This window comes from Halichoerus grypus, chromosome 4 (genome assembly GCF_964656455.1).
Source record: "Halichoerus grypus chromosome 4, mHalGry1.hap1.1, whole genome shotgun sequence".
Classification (NCBI taxonomy): Eukaryota; Metazoa; Chordata; class Mammalia; order Carnivora; family Phocidae; genus Halichoerus; species Halichoerus grypus.
This window is the reverse complement of record NC_135715.1, coordinates 45,091,033-45,113,503: the sequence shown is the minus strand read 5'-3', so window position 1 is coordinate 45,113,503 and position 22,471 is coordinate 45,091,033. Positions and strand designations below refer to the sequence as shown.

Here is a 22,471-nt window from a genome sequence, read left to right as displayed (position 1 = left end):
TTTAGGTTCATACACAGTATTGGAAGAAAAAGGAAAAAGGAAAAATACAGTTGCAGTCAGCGTCTTTTAGGAGAAAAGGATATTAGGTAACTAATGAATGAAAGAAGAGATTTGGCTTCTGCTTGTATTTTAATGGGGACAAACTAAGTTACTCTTGGAGATGTCTTCCTATCTCGATTGCCTGCCTGTTGCCCATTAAGACCTTTAATATTTCTAATTTTAATTTTAAGGTTAATGGTTATTTTATAAAGAAATGCAAAAGGCCTCCAATAAAACAGCAATTCCTTGTCTCTGACTCTGCCTTATTCATGTTTCTCTTGCTATCTCCTGATTAATCAGTTTTAGACATTATTTACTGATTTCCTAGTATGATAGACCAAAGCTTAACTTCCTTACAGCTTGGTTGTCTCAAAAGGGCTGCTCACAACAAGGCTTCTCCTAGAACCAAGAGAGAGGCAGGGAGACAGAGCAACCAAGATGGAAGCCACAGGATCTTTCATAACCTAATCTCAGATGTGACATCCCATCAGTTCTGCTGTATTCAATTGGTTACAGACTAACTCTGGACAATGTTTGTGGAGGTGGTACAGATTACATAAGGATACGAACACCAGGAGGCAGTACTCATTGGGGCCACCTTGGAGTCTGGCTACGACAGAGTTTATATTATTATGACTGTAAAATTGCACACAAGGCTATGTCAAATTCAAGTAGTATACTATGATTATATATCCCTATTTTCCCCCGGAGTTAAAATTGCCTCTTCTTTTTTTCTTAGCACCTACCACTCTTCCCATACTTGTCCCCAAAGTTTTATAATACCATTGTACACAAATATACAATTATACAATTATAATTGTATACACTAATTCAATTGTACACATGGCCAAACAGATCAGATGATCTTAAGTTCTATATTTTTCTCCTGATCTTCCCCTAGTTTTTGCTTCTCCAAATATGTACTATTTTCTTTCTGCTACTATATTTTTCATATCTGAAAGATCTTTTTGTTTTTCAATCTTTTTTTACACATACATCTTTTATATTTCAATGATCAAAAGAAGAGGATGATATATACATTATTATGATTTAATATAGATTACTTATGATGCTATTACCTACATTTTCTCTACTAAGAGTTTGTTTTTTTTTTTTTTTTTCCTTCTTTTTTCAAGTTGAATGCTTTCCTCAAATGTCAGCTGATGAATCCTTGGCTCAAATTAATATTTAAGAACAAACACTTTGAATGAGTGAATAGGTTTGTTAACTAGTGAGTTTTTCCATGGGATGTTCTTATAGTAAGCTAGTGTTTTTTGAGGGAAGGGAGCCGAAATGCCAGTATCTGAAGGCCTTTTCTCTGGACTGTTCATTATCTATAGAGGAATATTCAGACATCTAGTTAGAATATAAGCTTCGCTCCTAGGTAGTAAAGACTAGGTGGTGAGATGGGGTCAGAAGAGGATTTTGCCAATCATTTCTCCTCTTTTCTCCCAAAGACCTTCCTCTACGTTCATGTAATCCCTGTTTTCGGTGGAGTACCTCAGCTCTGGCTTGTATTCTAATTCTAGAGCTTCTAGCACAATTTTTCCAAACAGCATACTTTTCATCTCCTGGAGGTGTGGAGGAAAGGCTGGGGCGGGGGGTGGTGGGGTAAGCGCAGCGTAGTGGTTACAAGTCTGGGCTTGGAGCCACCGTGCCTAGCTGGAGGCTGAACTGCTCCCTTAAGATCCTTGCATTTTCAGCTCTATGCCTCCTTCCTCCCTGTCTGTGGTTCCGGAACCCTCATGTGGAGCTGTGAGGAGTAGATCTCACAGAGTAGATCTCACAGAGGAGTCTGTTTCTCATCGGGGCCCCCTATGCTTGGGGGTTGAATTGTGTCACCCCAAATTTATGTTGAAGTCCTAACACCTGGTATCTGTGAATGTGATCTTTGCAGATGTAAACAAGTTAAGATGAACTCAAACTTGATTAGTGTGGCTCTAACAAAATGATTAATGTCCTTCTAAGAAGGCCATGTGAAGAGACAGAGACAGGGAGAAAGCCATGTGAACACGGAGGCAGAGATTCGAGTGACCCAGCTGCAAGCCAAGGAACATCAAGGGCTTCTGGCTACCACCTGAAGCATGGGAGAGAAAGAGGACAGATTCTCCCCCAGAGCTTCCAGAAAGAACCAACCTTGCCAACACCTTCAGATTTCAAGCTTCCAGATTTGTGACAGAGTAATTTTCTGTTGCTTTAAGCGCCCCCCGCCCTTTCGTGGTAATTTGTCATGGTGGCCTTGGAAATGAATACACCTGGATTCCAGCTTTCTCTCCCTGCATCATTTTCTTCTCTATTGTCATTATATGTTGTTCCAGGTGAAAGATGTCTTGGTTTCAGAGGACTGGAGATTGGTTTTTATTACTCTTTCTCTCAGTGGCTCTGTGGTGACTACCAAGGGGAAAAGGGGGTTAAAACATCTTTACTATCCTATTTTAAAACTAAAAATCTCTATAGTCTTTTAATTTTTCCTTTTTTTCTCCTTCTAAACTAGTTCATACCAATTAATGCACTTTAAGTGCAATATAGGAACTATTCATAGAAAATTAATTTCAATCTCTAATTAGTACACCCATTCTGCACACTACTGTCACTTTGCTCACGAATTTCTAATAACTTTCTAGTGACAAATGCATCACAGAAGGTAGGTGGAGAAGGGGAAAGAATGAGGAGGAACTGACATTGAAGTTGCTGAACACCTATTCCAGTTGAGGTACTGTAGTAGAGTACTTTCCCATATTTTTACTAAATCTTCCTAATAGTTTATGAAACGTGTAATTCCTCTATTTTACAACTGAGGAAGAGGACATTCAAAGGTTAAATAACCTGCTATCATCACCCTTTTAACAAGTCAAGAAGTCAAACCAACACCTGTCTGTCTCTAAATCCCAAGCCTGACTCCACGCTGTCTTTCAAGGTCCGACTGCTTGGCTAGATCATTTAAGCCTTCTATAAACAAAATTCAAAAATCTGGCTAGTTTTATGCTTTCACAAATAGTCAGTGAATAAGAACAACTACTGCTCTTTTTTAAGGTAACTACTATGTGCCTGGCGGGCACTTTGCAAAAAGATTCATTTTTAATACAACCGTCTTGAAAACCGGTTTCTGTATCTGCCTATTCCAAACTGACCTTTAATGAGGACAAATAAAATATAAAAATAAATCTAATGGTACCTTAGCAATACCTAGGTGAGCACCAAGGGTTGTTTTCATAGGCAAGGATCTCAGACATGTAATATAGTGGACACACACCAGGAAGGAGACCAGCTATGTGAGGGTCGTTGCTCTCCACGCCTGTTAGAATGCCTGCCTCATACATAACACAGCACCCCAACAATGCTGAAACACACATCATGTAAGATGTCCCAACAGAGTTTCCGTTACCTTCCTAGATAACCACCACACTATTTTAAAGTATGAAATATCTTCTCCTCTTAAAAAATGGGAGGACTCCGCTTGACTGGTGCTCGAAGCATGCTCAGACTGCCTTCCGCCACACTGAGCACTATGCTTACATCTGGAGAGGAACTTTCAGACCTTTAGGTTATTGGGAAACTAACCGCCCTTTGTCACAGGGCCTGGGAAGCAACCTGGCCCTTTTTCTTCTCCCTAGACTTTACAGACTGCTATCATTACATAAGTCATAGTCTCCCTGTTCAGCTGGACCGTCGATGCAAACATGGTTTTGTCTCCCTGAGCAGTTACCTCTCACAGTTCAGGTAGGACACACACATATCACGCTTGTCTCTCTTTCCACTCACAGACTTTCAGGAGGACACCTTTTATCTTAGTTCTCAGGAAAACATGTCATCAGGTGAGACCTCCAGATTCCCCCTTACTCAGTATTTGTATCCACTTCTCTCTGTACATCCTTCCTTTTCACTGACCAGGTTCCCCACACCTGTGCTCCCTCGATGCCATCCCCCAAGAACCTCACTCTAACCCCTGCCCCACTATTCACCCCTCCCCTCCAGAGCTCCTCCCCTTCAGAATACAAAGACAGTAAAGCCAATGCCACACAAAAGGCAAAGAAACACAACCTACTCGTTATACCATGATTTGCTCTAGTTCCAGCTATTTCTAGCTATTTCTCCTCTCTTTCTTCTTTCACATTCAAGGCATTTAGAAAGAGGAGCCTAAACCCCTCCAGCCAATGCTGTCTGGCTTCAGTTTCTACTATTCCATTGAAACTGCTCTTCCTGAGGTGAATAATGGCACCCGTGTTCTCAAGCCAATTTGTGTCCGGGTGCTCCCCTATCCTTTTTTGCCTGGCCTTCCTAAAACCTATGGTTTGCTGACTGCTTTTTCCCAGGCTCCTCTTTCCCTTGCCTGCTCCTTCCAAGTTGCATAGCCCAGATGAGCCCTGCACACCACCCTGCCCAGAAGACCCAGTAAGACTAATGACTGGATCTGAAGCACAAATGATACCTTCTCCTTTTATCCTGGGGGAAGCTTCCCAGTAGCACCATTTCATTGAATCATAACTGTTTATCTTAAACAATGTATTTGTCATTATGACTGGAGATCTGCCAACCATTTGACGTTTTCCACATTTGTGATTATGTCAATGCAACGTTAGTTCTCAAGTGACAAAGTGACAGTACAAGTGGCTTCCTTTTAAATACATGTAAAAATATAACATGTGGAAAAAGAGAAAAGTAAAGTAATCAACAATACACAAGCCAGTAATCAAACAACACAATCAATAATTCTTCTTTAATCTTTCTGGGGGGTTGCGGGGTGAAATTTGATTAAATCAAGAGATCCTGTCGCCAGGAAAGAAAATATGCCCAAACACAAAACCTAAAACTAAAGGACAGAGTTCAAGGAGCTTCTAAAGTCTATCCACTGACTCCTTCCAAGCCTGTACTACGAGGAAAGGGAGAAATTTAGAGTGGGCCAGAAATTTTGAAATATGTAATTATAGTCCACTATGGCACACAAACAGAACAAAAGACATATTAATCACAGCAACTATTTCAGGGAGGTCAAGGACATTACTTTCCTTATGCATTAGTCCTTTATCCCTTTTCATTCAATTTAGTTCCAGCCTTCAGCACACATTTGTGGATGCTCATTAAATGAAAGGCGTTTGCTATTTCTTGCATAAATGTCCTTTTGAAACAACTTGAAGTCCTTAGTGCTTGAGGATTTTTTTAACCTGTTCGTGTTTAAGAGCGTATATGATAATGACTAAGCCAGAAGGTAGTCCCTGCCTTGACTATAAATTAGAAAGGCCTTTCCCTTCTGCCCACCGGGCATCCTTGCCTAGGCAGGAGCCCTGCTGAGTCCATTCTTCCTTTTGCTTGACTACATAGTAAATAGGAGAGACTGAGATTTGAATAAAATTTGAAATCACCCAAATTGTTTTACACTCCTGGCCTAGAAAAATCTCCTTAAAAAAATATTTAAGTCTTTTTTGACAGCTACAGGTAGCATTTGATTCTGCTTGAAAGCTCCAGTGTAAGGTGTCAAAAACAATTAGTGTTTTAATAGCTCTCTTTCTTTCTTAGGTATTTAGCAGCAGAAGTTCATCGGAAAGAGAACAAAAAATATTCCGAAGAACGTGAGCCAATGACATTTGGCAAAATCATATAATCTTACTTTATTATTCCCTAGGCTCTTTTCTACTTTAAATTAGTATACAGTTCAAAGAAATAAAAATGGTAGTTGTCAACACTCACTTTGATAGATAAGGTTTTCTAGGCAAGGAGTGGTTTGGTGTTGTCCTCACTGTTTTCAAACAAGCCTTAAGGCAGCTAGTGTTCAGTAGACACTATTGAAAACCTTACTAATTTCATAATTCTGCCTCAAGACAAATTCTTGTTGTTTGGGGGAAGGTAGGTCAAGAAATAAAGAGGACCCAAGACTGAGTGGATTAGGGAGGGTGGGGTGGTTATGTGTGAAGTTTTGATAGATCAACAACGGAAGCCTGTCTTGTGTTGCCTCCCTTATTTTGTGAGAAATATGCTAATTCAAAGATATCTAACTAGCTTCACATTTAATTCTGACTTCAAATCTTAGAGTAGCAGAGCAGCTGTGCCTGGCGGCAATACAATCTTATTTCTATAAAAATCTCTCAAAGCTCCATATATAAGTGGAAGAGTAAAAATAGATAATCAAATCCAAATTAAGGCTATTAAGAATTGATTTAGTGTAAAGATAATATAGCAAGATTTTGTTTAGGTTATGGATGTTCACTAAAAATGTGTAATACTTGTTTGCCTAAAATTTTGATTATGTTTTATCTTATTTTGTCACAGTTAAATAGTTTTATCATTAGGGGTTTTAATTGCGTATAGTTTATAGAATTCTTTCTGATTACTCTATATCCATTTAACTGAGAAAAAAAAACCCACTGTAGTATTTAATGAAAAGAGAACCTTCTAATGAAGATGCAATCAAATTGCAGGCAGATGTACCACAAGGTGTGGCTACACCGTTCATATTTGTGAAACCTTTGTTGGGAACACATAAGCGTCTACATAGTGTGCAGAGGAAGAGATGTCCTGGAAGAGCGTAGGAAGTAAGGTATCCTAAAAAGCACTAGTCACTCAGTGGTATACCACCGAGTTGTAGAAACAAAGAAACAAACAAAAGAGAGAAAATGAAGAAACCAAGTCCTTGAAAGTCTCCTTTCCACCTTCTTAATGTTGGCTCGACTATCTTGCATTCTCCCCGATTTCTTCATCTTTCTTCTGCCTCTTGTTCGTTCACTTCGTTACCCACCTGTGTCCATTCCTGAGGTGTAGCCCTTGATTTGCCATCCTCTAGATTTAAAGATTTTCCTTTAGAGAACTCATTAGCTTAAGTAGCATTAGCAATTCTCTGTGGGGGTCTCTTAACCCACAGCTCTAGACCTGGCTTCTTCCCTCAAACTTTAAAAAGCTCTTTTATTCACTCCCCATCCCTTGTGGCCAATCCATGTCGACATCTAGGGTGGCTATGAAGTCCTTTTGATTTCCACTTTCCTACTTTGTCACTTCAGTTCCAGAAAATCTGCTCAGACCTGTCATTTTCCTGCTTAAAAACCTCAACAGTCCAATTTCTTGGTCTGGCATCAGACTCTCCATATGTTTCTTTCCTATGTGGTCCTTTATTTTTAACCAGACCATTTGACTCACTAACACCTAAATATGGTACGATCTTTATAAAAACACATTAATAAATACTTTATCTTGACTTAAAAGGAAATCTTACTATTTTCCACAGACTATAGAAAATCTTCGGATTTGGAATGCACTGTGTTGAGTAAAGACACAAGATAATGCCCTGTACTCATTAGCAGAAGTTTTCCTTTGTTTTATTTACTGTTGTTAAACTCTGCTTGATTAAGCAAGGGAAAGAAATCTAATTAATAAGCAACCTTCCACTTCTAAAGAGTGAATAATCCAATCAAGATTGAACCACATCCTCCCTATTTGATATAACACCTTTTGAAGCACAGACCACTGATGATCAAATAGCTCCTTCCGATGACAGATAACATTTTAGGGAGGAGATGAGAGGGGGTTAACAGTGTTCACAGCTGGAGCTTTAGCAATTAGCATATTAAATCCCACTTACTTGGGTGACATCCAGCGACCTGATTTTGCTCAGTATAGTACATTAATTGTTCCATTCAAACCTAAACATAACCATGTCTGTTCATTCAACACGTTCTTACTAAACACCCATGTGCCGGGCACCAGTGCAGCTAAGTGCTGAGGTTACAGCAGTATATGAATCAGGTATCTTTGATCCCTTTGTCCCCACCTTGATGGGACCCATGACTAGGAGGCAGACACTGAATATTTTATAGGAAATGACTACTGCAAAATGGGAAAGCCACTGGGCTTATTAGGACATACAGTTTTACAGACTGGGGTCCACTGGAGATGCTCTGAGAAAGTGTACACATGCTGTTGCTCTTCCTTGGCTCACCCTTGCCCTTGGCCTTTTGGCCTCACTTCTACTCACTCCTCAAAACTCAGCCTGGATTTCAGGGTCCTTCTAGAAGTCAAGTCTGGATTGTCCTCATAAGGTCTGGATTCGTCTTCCACACCTACAGGTGTTCCCAAAACTTTGTGTGTTGCCTCTATCCTGGCATTAACCAAATGTATGGGAATTGTTACTCATCTGTCCCAACTAGATGAACACTTAGGGAGTATCTCTATATTTTAAGTGCCTAGCAAGTGCTTCATAAATTTTGCTAAATTAATGAAGGAATAAAGGTTTAGGGAGGAAAAATACTGGGCATTTAATTTCTGCTGAGGCTGTAAAAGGCAAAGCAAAAGATAAAACAACCAATAGTTTTAACCAAAGTATTTTTGGCAGAGGTTTGGAGCACAGCATAAGGGCTGGATTACGGAACATGTATAATTTCTGTGCTTCTGAAGCCCATAGCAGTTAGAAAGCGTGAGGTCATCTTTTGCCAAAATATATACTGGGACATTTTAGCTCCAAGGTCTGAGGATACTCTACCAGGATCTTCTAATTCTGAAATAAAAGATGATCTATGTTTGCAACTACATTTGTATCTGCAGGTATAATCTAAATCTGTACTTATAATCTATACAATCTATACGTTCCATGGTTGCCTAAAATTAATATAGATGTTTTAATACAGAGTTTATTTTTTTTAATTTTTTTTTAAAGATTTTATTTATTTGTCAGAGAGAGCGAGTGAGTGAGCCCAAGGAGGGGGAGAGGCAGGCTGAGGGAGAAGCAGGCTCCCCGCTGAGCAAAGAGCCCAACACGGGACTCATCCCAGGACCCTGGGATCATGACCTGAGCCGAAGGCAGATACTTAACTGACCGAGCCACCCAGGCGTCCCTAATACAGAGTATATTAAAAGAAATAAAAAGTGGTCATAATTCCAGAAGATGACATATTCTTGGAAAAGAGTGCTATCTAGTGGTTAAATCTGGGAACAAGAGATAAGATACACCACAGGCTAGAAAACCTCTGAAAGGATGTATCTCAGTAGGTCACCCTTATGTCAAGAAGGAAAAAAAAAAAGGTACATAGATTGCTCATAGCACAAGGATGTGAAAAGGAATAGATGCTGATTCAAGCTGTGTATTCAGAGTACAACATGGCGGAGAGGTTAAGAACTTGGAATCAGAAGTCAGCTCAAGTTCAAAACTTGGCACAGGACCATAAGCAAACTACCAGACCTGTTTAATCTTTAGTTATTTTCAACAATGAAATGGAGATAAAAATATTGACTATCTGACAGGATTATTGTGAAGATGAAATAGGATGATATGTATAAAAATTCTGCATGGTGCTTGGTATTTAGTAAGCCAAATAACTCAGTAGACATTAGATTATTATTAATACTTAAAATTATTATTTTACTTAGAATATAAGTTTAAAATAATTGTAGAAAATCTTGTAAGTCTTCAAAAAAAAAGGTTAGGAGATAATATGAACCACTATAAGCATATAGAAAATGTCAGACATTAGTTTAAGTACATCAAAGCAGCTTAAAAAGTAAAATAGGTTCAAGTTACATTTCATTCACATAGTTCAGTTGAGTTGTAGGGTTAGCATTTTCAAAACAAAAGGCAATTTTTAGAAATAGCAAGATTACAAAATACTCTGAAATATCATCTTTTCCTAATAATAATCATGATCCTTGTTTCAATGACAATATTTTCCTTAAACAAATTGTGTAACTTTTGAACATCTAATCTAATAAATCTATCTTTATATACAGAGTTCTTAAAGATTAACTGGTCATTTGAATTTTTCCCCACTTGGTTAGAAATATAAAAGGAAAACACAACAGAAATATTGATAGAAAATAAGTGTCAAAAACACTGTAATCCACTACATTTATATTAGAAAAGAATTTGACCTTTATATCTCTTTTGGCTTGCTGTATAACCTATTAGTTTAATTATCACAATAGCCTTATAACTTCAGATAGTACATGTCAACCTGAGTAAAGAAAGAAATGCAAGGTTCATCTGCTTTTATGCAGTGGACCAAAATACCACAATTTGTAAGTAATCATAGATGAGCTTTTGTAGACTGGACACTTTAGTGACATTACAGTCAGAAAAGGACTGGGTTCCCCAAGGCCAGTGCACAAAATTATCTTAAATAATCTTCCTCTACATAATACCTAAATTAAGCATGGCATGGACATATGTATGCCATTATAATCATTTCATGATCACTGTGTTGGCTGTGGGTCTTAAATAACACACAATGGGGGCTGCATTATTTTATATATTTTGTTACTAATAAAAAAATAATTCAAAGTACCCATGTGTAATCAAGAAAAGAAATGTGATGGGAATCAGAACTGCATTATGGTTATATTTGTGTCACTAACTAGCTCTGTACTCTTGGGAGGGTTTGCAGCTTCTCTGAATTTCCATTTATTCATCTACAAAACAAAATAATCTCTAGGTCCAGGATAGCTCCATTCTCTAACCTTTTGCCATTATTTACTACGTCACAATGACTCCAAATCATAAACCCAAAGTTAGGAAGTACTTAATTATCCACAATGAGTATCTGTGACATATTACCATTCCTCTTTTCTGCTGTTAAAGTAGGGAAAGGCTAAACAATAACAAAAACATACTGTTGAGAAGACTAGAAAGATCTATTTAAACATTTTACCTTGAGCAATAAACATCTACCCATCTATGAAGATTAATTACCCACATTCACTTCTTTTTCTTACTCACTTCATAGTTTTTTTTTTTTTGGCTACCCTAGAAATTTGACACAAATGTCTGTACTTAGCCACACATTAACACTTCCAGAACTTAACTCCTCCATATCCAAAACTACCCTTGAGTGAAAATCTGTCAAGTATTTTTCCATTTATAAATCTCGCAAACTTTGATGACAATCTCATCCTGAATAAATGACAATGACAATTGATAAATTTACTTATGACTATGTAAGGTAAGCAGAACCCCATTATTCATAACAGTGAGAGAAAGGGAGCCAACGTAAATAGAACTCGGTCAGCATGAATTGGCACCCTGAAGAGAGGAGGGTGCCATGCGGGCGCTGGTGAGAGATTTCTGGAAGCAATCACTCTCAGATCAACATCAGAAACTCAGTTAACTCACCTTTTTAGTGATCCTAGTATATCCTTCCACGATAAGAGCACATGAAACTCATCTGTATTAATGATTTTGCCAAAATGCTGGTCACAGTATTTCAAACTGCACTGGCAAATATGGTAGAGTAAAATAGTTTAACAGATTCACTATTTCAAGTCATATCTTGATGTAAAGCAAATCCACTATGTGAAACATTACTTTGAGAGCAAACTGTTTTTGAAAGGATACATTGGGCAACACTGATCAAAAATAATTTCGGTTATTTCGAAAAATATTATGATTATGATAATTTCGAGATAATTTCAAAAAATAATAATTTTAAAAATTCATCTGAGACCTGAAAGAAGAACCTTAGATACTACCTCAAGGCAATAGTATAAGCATGGAATATTATGAATATACAAGCTCAGGGCAATAGGTACATCCACACATTTCTACTCCTATAGTTATAACTAAACTTGAGAACCCTCACAGCAGCCTATTAAAATAACAGATCAACAGGATAAAAGTAGATAAGAAGAATGTGCAATTTATGAATACGGTTTATTACCATGGTTACAAACTTTCAGAACAGGCCTCTGAGACATGGGACTGAGACTTTGCCGAATATCTGTTAAAAAAAGAGAGAGAGACAAAATTAATACAGAGGTCTGTTCACCTCAAGAAGTGTTAACAGTGGGACGCCTGGGTGGCTCAGTCGGTTAAGCGGCTGCCTTCGGCTCAGGTCATGATCCCAGTGTCCTGGGATCGAGTCCCACATCAGGCTCCTTGCTCGGCAGGGACCCTGCTTCTCCCTCTGCCTGCCTCTCCCCCTGCTTGTGTTCTGTCTCTCTCTCTCTCTGACAAATAAATAAATAAAATCTTAAAAAAAAAAAAAAGTGTTAACAGTATTAAACTGTTTTCAAAGGTTAAATATGTCTCGACCCAAGCAATGCTTCAATACCCTGAAATACTTGAAGCAATGATGTTATGACTTTTACTTCCCATTTAGTTATGCTATTGTAAACTCCACTGGGATAAGGTGCATATGGTTCTTTAGATGAGACTTGTCACAGTAATCAGGATTTTCTAGGTTCAGTGCTTTGGTCTGTTAATGTGCTACTGACATCGGTCAGCTGGAATGCTTCTCTGACATCTGTCATGGCAAGGGAAGGATTAAGCAAACTCAAGAAACTTCTGAAGAGTTGTTGCCCAGAGCACTACATTCTTGACACATGACTTGAAAAGAATTAAAAGGAAAAAAGAAAACGGTTGTTCTTTGTGATAGTTCCCTAGAAAGTAACATGAAACAACTATAATGTTCACCTTTTGGTTTTGGTGTCCTTTTTCTTCGGTCGCGGAAGGCAGCCCCCGACTGCAAAGCCTCCAGCAGACTATCCATCACTCCTGTCTCATCACCCTCTGTGAAGAGAGATGCAGGGAATTCCATCAGCCCTCAGGGTTACCATAGCAATGTCAAAGCATACACAGAAACTGGTGATGGTGATGGTAGGGGGAAGAAAGATCAGATGCCAGGACTAAGCCAGCAATTTCAAAATAAGATAGGACTTTAACTCTTTCATAAATCAAATATCTTTTAATGAAATCGGGCTCATTAGTGCCTGTGTTACTGTCCACTAAAGAGGACCAGCTTCCATTGATTCACTTCACAGGACTGCTTTTATAGTCTGGTGGCCCAATAACTTTAAATAGAATGCGGTTCTAGTCATATCTGTGTCCCAGGTTATCATAAATCACATTTCCCTTGTAGAAATGGGTTATTTTCAAAGCATCAGCTTCTATTCTAAAATCGACCAGGTGTGGGAGAATGTTTTCGTTGCTGTTACTGAGACTCTGCTGCCTAAACTTTTTGCACAAAATTGTATTTCCAGGTTAACTATTGTGAACATGCTCCCAACAACCGATCTTTCATATCAGAAGATAATCGTCCCCTGATTTTGGTGACACAGAACAATCACTACAAACTTTCATAGAATGTATGAAAAGTTTGTCTTCTGTAATGAAAAAATAAACCAAAAGAGGCTCTCAAGTACCTAAAGTATTTTCATCCCATTATGATTAAATTGATATTCTGTATATATTTAGTGGAGGCTGTGGTGTAGAGCCAATCCTTTCTCCGAAGAACAGATTATCTTGTAATATTCATAGTTATTTATAGTTGTCAATGCTAAATATTATTCAAAGGGGGGGGGGAAGCTTCAAACTACTGGCCCAAGCCCAAATTCAAGGAAATACACTTTTTTGTCCCTCAGAAAGAGGTTCTTTGTAGGATTCTCTATGAAATTGTATGGCTGTCATAGTTACAACTAAAGTAATAGAAAACTACTTCCTCTGGATTTTTTATTTCTTTTTATTGAGACGCAATCCCTTGATTGGGAACAGATGACAAATGAATGCAGTAAAGTACAGATAGCAAACTCATCTACAGTTTATAAACAGATATATAAATATAAATATGTATCGGCCTCTTTCCATCTGGTTCTATCTCATATTTTTAGAAAAGTACTAAACTTTGTAGGTGTAATTAAAAAAAAAAGGTGGGTAACAGGTAGAGTATCTGAAGGTTAATTTACAGATAAATTTAATTCTAAAGTGGCTTGAAGGCTATTTTAATTAAAATACACTAAAAATTTCAGACACCTTAATTAGTGACTAATATCTTTGAAAATTTACACTCAAACTTAACTTTAAAAAAAAACAAACAAAACTGTGAGTAATGCCAGATATTCAAGGTTGAGGATATATTTCATTAGCAAAAGGCAACATTTTAAAAATCTACAACTTTAAGAAAGCAAGCACAAGATTAATGGCATACACTTTAAGGGAATAAAAACAAAAACAAAACCAAAGAACTACAAAGAAAATTTGGACTTTCATTATTAAGTTTACTGTTGATAGTGGTATTGACATAGTGAATCTGAAACCATTATGTGTGTATTATAAGGTTGAGCAGACGGGTAAACTCGCTATTGGAAAGGAAATACAAATATGAAATAGGAGGAGAGAAAGAACCATAAAGTGTTGGATTTCATTTACAAGGGTTTAAAAAAAAAAAAAAAAAAAACCAAAACACTTTTCCTAGCTTTCCAAAATAACCCAGAAGTAATGACTGTGGCAGCAATGAGCACGCTGGTCTCCAGATCTTGGTTTCTAAATACCATTACTAATGTGAACTAGAATACTTAGAGAAATATCTGATTATGGGGCTGAGACCAAGAAAGTGTGAAATAAGCCAGGAATGTATTGATGTACCAGAAGATTAGAAAGTACTCACAGAAGGCAGGGATGTGTCAAAAGGGCAGAGGGGAGCTAGACTGAAGGACAGTCTTGGCCAAATTTAGGGGGATTTGAGCACTAAATGAATAATTATAGGGATGGATTATTACACATTGGGGGTAAAAAACATTTATGCATCCATACTGATACTAAAAAATTAAAAATAAATATGGGGTAAGGGAAAGCTCTTCTATATAGAAGAATGCCAACCAATAGGTGTCAAAGATATGCGGAAATACACAATTTACTATATTACAATTCACATAGTAAGAATTGAGGCAGGAATCATCAATGGGTGCAGAAACTACTGGGTATTAGGCTGTCAGGGAATAGCATTTGGAGAAATCTGGCAGATGTCACCTTACCTAAAGAATCCAATCTGACATCCTATGTCACAGTAATGGTACACAACTGAGAAGCGCCTTCTGAAAGGGTGCACTGAGACAGACCCAACCTGTGTAGTACTTTGCACAAAAATATTTATCCTGAATCTAAATGTGAGGAAACTATAATAGAAATCCAAAGTGAGGAACATCCTGTAAAGTGACTGGCTTGGGTTCTTAAAGACCATCAATTATGAAAGACAAGAGAGAGAGGGAGGAATGAAGGGAAAGAAAGAAAAGATTAGGGAGATTCAAGAGGTAGGACAACCAACTGTAAAACACAAGCTTTGATTAGCTCTTGGACTATATCATATAAATGCTATTGTTGGGATAATTGGGGAAATTTTAAAATGGACTAGGTATTACATAATTATATTATGCCACTGTTAAGTTACCTGAATATGATAATTATGGTATCATTCGGTAGGTTCATTCCATTGTTGTCAGGAGATAGATGCTGACACACTTAGGCTCACTAAACAACTTATGCCCCCATCTCATGTTCTCCGTTTCATGCCCTTGAACATGCTGCTTTCTTTACACAGAACATCCTTCCCTTTTCTTCGCCAAGCTAACTCCTCCTCCAAGACAGAAAGGAGAATCCTTTCCTGAACTATGTGAGCTGAACCGGGTACCCCTCTGTGTCCTAATGGCATGGGGTAGCCACAGCAATAAATCCTTTACAATATAATTTACTTGACAGTTTCTGCCACTAGACTGAGTTCACTGAGGACAGAGATCATGGCTTTCATTTATCCTTAATACCTAGCAAAACGCCAGTATCACACAGAAAGTGTTCATTAATAACTGTTGACTAACTAACCAGTGAGGCACTCACATGGCCAGTAGGAAGAAGTAATCGTGCAGGAGAAGGAAGGCCACAGGCGGGACAGGGGTCAGGGAAGCGGTGGGAGCGCGTTCCCACCACCACTGTAAACAGTGCAGCACTGTTTCTCTCTCTTCCCTTGTCTCACACAACCATTCGGTTGCCAAACCCTGTTCATGCACACTCCCCAGTATCCCAAGAATGGATCAGTTGTTTCCTTTTCTGATTGAACCTGAAGTTCACTGTCGAGAATTGAATTACTTTTCACCTGAAATATCGCATGAGTTGCCAGGGGTCACACTGCGTCTAGTTAATCCCAAATTCAAATTCATCCCATACAGCACTGGTCTGCTCAAAAGCAGAGCCATGATCTTCAGTCTCCCAGTCACAAATTTCCATTATCTCTCACTTCCCGTAACATAAAGTCCCAACTCTCACTTGCCCCGACACTTGATTCCAATTGTGTTTCCAATCTTATCTCTTTTAATTTCAAAACCTGTTCTTCAGCTAAAGGCAACTTTCTTCACACGTCTTTTCTCTTCCATCCTTCCCTCTCCAGCTGGAACCTCTGCGCTCTTGTGTCCCAGAGCTGATGGCTTTTCTTGGCCTTCATTCCCACGTGCATAATGGGAAGAACATATTATGGAAGTAAGAAGACACGCGTTCTAGTCTGAGCTCTCAACTAACAACCTATGTGACACCGGACTCGTTACAACATCACTCCTGACAAGTGTAACAGAAAAAATACCTGTTTAGGGTTAATGAGAGGATCAAATGAGAAAATACAAATGAGAGCACTTGGTAAATTGCTGTGATATCAAAATGTAGGGAAATAAATTCATAAATGAACTCCATAGCACACTACAGGCAGTTTATGAAATATTTGATTATTATGTTTCAAGTATTGTTTCAGATACAATATAAATTAAATGACTTCTATAGTGTATTTTATTATGTCTTTGATTATCATTTCTAAGGGAAACTGATGAAGTACCTATCAGAAGTAGGCCCTTTAAATAGTCTCTAAATAATCCAATGTGTAAGGTAAGACATATAATGGAGATGTTATTCCAAATGTTAAAAGTGCACTTAGAATATATTCATTCACCATATGTTTACTGAGGGCTTACTATGTGCCAGGACACTACTAGGCACTAAAAATACCCAGGCCCCAAGAATTAATAAGACATGCTTTCTGATCTTAAGAAGCAGAACAGTGTGATAGGTATGGGAGGGATCCGTATGAAGTACTGGAGATAAAAGATTTCCTGGTGAATTATGATCTGACAAATAAGCAGGATTTAGCCATGGCAAAGACTAGAGAGAGAACAGCATCCCTGGCAGAAGGAATATCAGGTACAAAAGCAAAAGATATGAATAAAAACAAAAGTGAGCTAGAGTCAAGTATTGAAATGATTTATATTTACATGATTCTAATACAAACTTAATTCATATTTACATCGCTTTCATACATTATTCCTCTACAAAGAGAAATAAAAATTAGCTATTTTTAAATTGTAGACTAGAATTCAGTATCTCTAACTACAAGTCAGTTCATATTCAAAATATTTATAGTCTCTCTCCTGCTATGAACTCTTTTAAATCAATAGACTAACTGTAATATTCAAAGCTTTGCTATATCTGAATAACACATCACCTTGTTTAATTAGTAAATGGTATTTACAAAAATTGTACAGTGTCAAGGGAAATGGAGGAGAGAGAGCTAAGGAGGAGATACCCCTAAAACAGAATCAATAGGACATGCAGACAAGCAGAGGATGGCCTACTGAGGAGTTAGACAAGTCTGAGGTCTCAGGGGCCTATGACTAAAGGAGTAGAAAATATGAAAATGTTTTAAAATAATATTCAGTTTGTTGGGGAACAAATGTTGAAGATAATGAGCTTCCTTTTGGACATATGAGTACAAGGTGCTAGCAGGGACCTCCTGATAACTTCTGAAAGTAAGCTGGAAATTCTGGCCTCAAGTTCAGACAACAATTTTGGTATTATTTTCAGAAGTCATTTCTGTATTACAAAAGATACTCATTCAGCACTATGGGCCAGACCCTGAGAAAGGTCCTGGAAATACGAAGGCTGACTTTGTCCTTGCCTTATATGGTCCTCTGGAAGCACATATGACTGATTCGGGAGAGGTGCCATCTTGAGAACCAGTAGGAGAAAAAAGGTAAGGCAGTGACATGGTAAGGTATTTTCTTTCCTTTGTTCTACCTTCCCAAGTCAAGGCACAACACGGAAAGTAGAGAGAACTACAGATACAGATATCCTAAAAGGCTCGAGAACATTAAAAACAAACCAAACAGGTTGCATACAAAGTGGAGAATCAGAATGGAAATGGATTTCTCAAAAGCAACACTGAGCTCCAGAAGACAAGATACGGATTTCAAATTCTGAAGAGAAATGATTTCCGATGAAGTCATGGTTACACTCCCTCTAAGAGGAGGACAGAAAATGAACATGCAAGTTTATGAACGCTCATTCTTAGAAAGCTACTGGAAGGTGTGCCTTGGCAAAAAAAGGTAAGAAGGTAAGAAAAACAAACATGGGCTCTCGGAGAGGGGAGGGGACAAAACAGCAAAGTGGCAAAAATATTGCCCAGGATGACACTTGTGTCCCAGGCCCAGAGCAGCCAGTTCAGATCACATGGGAGAAAGCTGGAGTAAAGGAGAGAACTGTGGCCAAGAAACTAAAAGCAAATCTGCTGTGTTGGGCCATTTACACAAATGACTGCTGCTGATTTCACAGACCTGAGAGTCTGGATAAAATTGTGACAGGTGTACACAAATACTGAGCAAATTAAAAAAAAATTGTTCATATAAACCTAGAAATGACACTGTTGCCCAACAGGAAAGAACCATGGAATACTAACTGGAGGCGTAAGGAATATTTCCACAGTTGCGATATTATAAACACTATTTTTTTGACTATCAATTGCGATACAATTGTAATGTGAGGACAGCAGGAGTGGAGAAGGGGTGAAGGAGGGGAGTCCAAGGTGGTGAGAAAGCAAAAGGGAACTAAATCTTCACTTCTCAGGAACTCGCTAATGCCTAAAATAAATTAACAATAGTCTAAGCATATTATTTAGAAATAGAGAAGAGGTAAATAAATACCAGAAAAAAAATCCTAAGAATTAAAAGTGGCTGCCTCTGGGAAGTAGAAGGAAGCGGAAGGAAGTTGAAAGGAGTGAGGGGAAAATATATTTTATCATGCTAGGAGCTTAACATATTTCATCTAGGAATTTGCAGACATTATGTTGATAAAGTAATGACAACGAAAGATCTCATGACAGAAAAAGATGACCAGGTAGGTAGAGACGAAGGAAGAAGTTGATTTTTGACCTACTCGTGCTTTCCTCTGATAAGGGGAAGAGGAAAGGTAATAAATGGTACAATGCAACATGATGAGTAGTGTGATGGAGAGCTCCAGGGCAGGAAGGACAACTGGTATGGGGCACAAGGAAAAGGGACAGCAGTCCCAGAAGGCCTCCTGGATACCTAAGACTTAACAAAGAGCTGTCTGTCTGTCACGGCTTCCTGAAGGGGGAAGGCCCTGCTCGCGCTCACAGAACAGGCTGGGGTTCCAGAGGGTCATGAAACACATGGGAGACCCAGATGTGCATGGGAGTGGAGAGCAGAGTGCCAGTGGGGCAGCGCTGGGAGGGGTTGAAGGCACAGGGAGGGGCCAGTGCCCCAAGCACTGAATAAGCTACAGGAATTTGGGGTTTATCTTTAAGGGAGCCATCAAATTATTTTAAGCTAGGACATAACATGGTTAAATTCCCCCTTTAGAAAGAACACTCTGAGAAGAGACAAGATGGAGGGCAAGGAAAAGGTGAGAGCAGGTCTGAGAATTTAAATCTAGGCAAAACGTGATGGCAGGGCCCAAGTAAGGAATGGAAGGTGGTGAAAATGCAAAAGAGAATGCACAGAAAAATCTTGGTGAGCACGGATGGGAGTATTAAAAAATAAAGTCGAGGTTAATTTCTAGGTATCCAGCTTGGCTAACTAGGTATGTACTGATATTATTCACCAAGTACTGAATTGTTCTTGTTTGGTGATGGAAGGGGGCCAAGCCTAGAGAGGAACTCATATCTGGATGTGTTGAGATGTTCAGGAGACATCCAACTGCAGGTGATTAAAGGTGTTTAGAAGGCTGATCGTTTCACAGGTTTAACAAGAGGGAGGAGAACTGGTTACACTAATAGGTTTAACTTAGAAGCATAGTGGTTGTATTTGAAGCTGTAGAAAAGGGCGTAAGCTTAGCGCAGATGTAGAGGAACACACGTTTTGAATTCAAACGACTTGGATTGAAATACGGGCTTTCCAATTAGCCACCAGTGTGACTCTGGGCAAATTATTTAACCTTGCTAACCCTCATTTTCTTTCCCCTCAACTTTAATGTGGAAATAAGAATAGTACCTGCCTCACGTTATTGGAGGATTAAAAGACATACATGGTGTGCAGTGCTCAGCAGGGTGCCTGGCACATAGTAAGAGCTTCACCTCAGTTGATCTCTGCTGTGGTAGTTGAGCTGGCAGAGCGTGAGCTCTCTTAGGAAGATGTGTGCTGTGACAAGAGCGCTGAGGGTAAGCCACAAGGCAAACTAGCGTGTAAAGGGGAATTTAGGAAGTAATGAGTGTTTTCAGTCTCTGACCGTTTTCTATCGGGTTTACCGTGCATGCACTTTGAGAGCTCCCCTTTCTCATTGCCCCCTACATAACTTCATTAACTCTCACCATATTTTATAGGGTTTCAGTAGCAGTAAAAGATGGAAAGATAACCACCTGGAACTGGGAGTGGGGCTACAGAAGAAAAGCTCAGTTTCTCCAAAGACGTGTTGAAAGTGTGCAGCTGATGCACAAATTTCATAGGCTCACAGTTTAACCCAACTCCTTCTAAAAGAAACAGTGACAGTTGCCCTTACAAAATTACATGAATTATTTTTCTATGCTGCTGGTTATAGACCTTCTGGGAACCAGATTGTATCTGCTTTACTTGGTAACCCAGTTCAGTCTTTAACCTAGAGCAAAGCTCAAAATACGACTTAAACCAGACAGCAAAAAGACAGGAATAACTTAAAGTCTTTGAACTTGTCTTAATCTAGATGTGAAACTGAAAATTTGAGTCAAGGGAGTTAGAAAGCCAATTTTCACTGGGATTTAACTGATAAAATGATAATTAGAACAGTTCTCTTTTATACTGTAGTTAAGTACCTCAACCAAAGTAGAATTTTATATTTAAAAAAACACAATACTTGAACCTATTTTTCTCCACTATTCTTCATTATTTGCACAACTTTAACTCAACATATCTCCTGTTGTAAGTTAGAAGAAGAAAAATAGAATCTTCTACAAAGGAACAAGTTTTTACTTTTTTGTTGTTGTTGTTTTTGTTTTTTTTTAAATAGAACAGTTGATAACCTCTCTACTTCTGCTGACAATCCCGAGTATCTACTGAAGCTGTGACAGCTCTGTCTGCAATCACATGCTACTACCTATTTCTTCCTATCCTGAATATGCTTGGACCTGTGGCGATCATCTCATAACTCTGAGCACAGACCATGGGGCCATGCGTATAGTTGCTCTGGATAAAATACAGGCTATATTTTCAAAGCTTGAGTAAAAACATATTTCACAGGTACATCTGAATGTATAAACCATGATTATTGTACTATTTATTACACTGTATGCAAATGAGAATCTAAATAATTTCATGCCTTATAATAAATAAGGTTATAGTAAATAAAGTTAAAAATGTATTTGTAAAATAAAGTATTTTTCTCATATGAACTCTCCAGTCGCCAAAAAAAAATCCATACTGGATGTCATGCATAAAGAATGATTCTATTTTAATTATATAAACAACCAGGCAAAAAAGGTAATATAAATATATTGTGACAAATCATATTGCATTGTTATTAATTTTTAACTTCCCAATTCTTATGATTTAGATTCTGATGTAAGGAAATGATTCTGGCATCATAGTCATTTAGTTCAACTCATGAAGATATCCAATCTATCTTCTTCTGAAATCTTTTATTAGAGTTCATTTTTAAAACTAATGTAAACATGGCAAAATTACAGGAAAATAAGTTAGTTATGTGCTCATTTAATTCTCTTTTCAAATAAAAATGGCACACCATTTTTGGAATGTCAACATACTTAAGGCCCAAGATTTACAAGTGACCATGTAATCAATGGATGAGTTTGCTATTTCAAAATAATATAGCAAAAACTTATCTGGGCTGTATTAAATAGACATCCCATATTAAAAAGCCAAAATTTCAATAAGAGTTTCCCAAAGGGTGTACCACAGAATGCTAGTCCCATGAGGAGCAGCGTGTGTGTGTGTGTGTGTGTGTGTGTGTGTGTGTTGTGGGGGAAGGGCGGGTGGTTCTGTGGTCAAATAAGCTTGGAAAAGAATGTGTAGCATATACTGCCCTTGGGAATTCATATCAAATACACACAAAAATTTAATTCATGATTTATGATAAATGTGGCATTTCAAATCAGTAGAGGATAAGAAAATGTTCAATAACCACTATGGTGACAATGTTTTATCTGACTCCCACTCCTCTACTTACAGCAACATAAATTCTAAGTAGATAAAACATCTCAACAATAAAAAATTAAATTGCCAAAGTACAGCAGACAGTATGTAAAAGTATATTTTTCATTACTTCTGGAATGGAAAGATCTTCTTGTGAAAAATCTAAATACCCAAATGTCATACAGATTTTACTAAATGTCTGCAAACTGAAAGAATAATAAGAACAAAGTTTACACAAACAATAAAAGGAGAAACTAGAAAAAAAATTTAGAACACAGGTATTCCTTAAGACTCGTTCTCT

At 38.1% G+C, this 22,471-nt stretch overlaps 1 protein-coding gene across 2 annotated transcripts in view; it reads right to left on the bottom strand.

Annotated features, from left to right (window-relative positions):
* The window catches only part of DIAPH3 (diaphanous related formin 3), a 484,732-nt gene that overhangs the window by 118,077 nt on the left and 344,184 nt on the right, over nucleotides 1-22,471 (bottom strand). For both annotated transcript variants that reach the window (XM_078070282.1, XM_078070281.1), the window contains 2 exons: nucleotides 12,422-12,517; nucleotides 11,667-11,726 (listed from right to left, as the gene is read on the bottom strand). In XM_078070282.1, coding sequence (XP_077926408.1) covers nucleotides 11,667-11,726; nucleotides 12,422-12,517 — 156 coding nt within the window. The remainder of the gene's footprint in view (nucleotides 1-11,666; nucleotides 11,727-12,421; nucleotides 12,518-22,471) is intronic.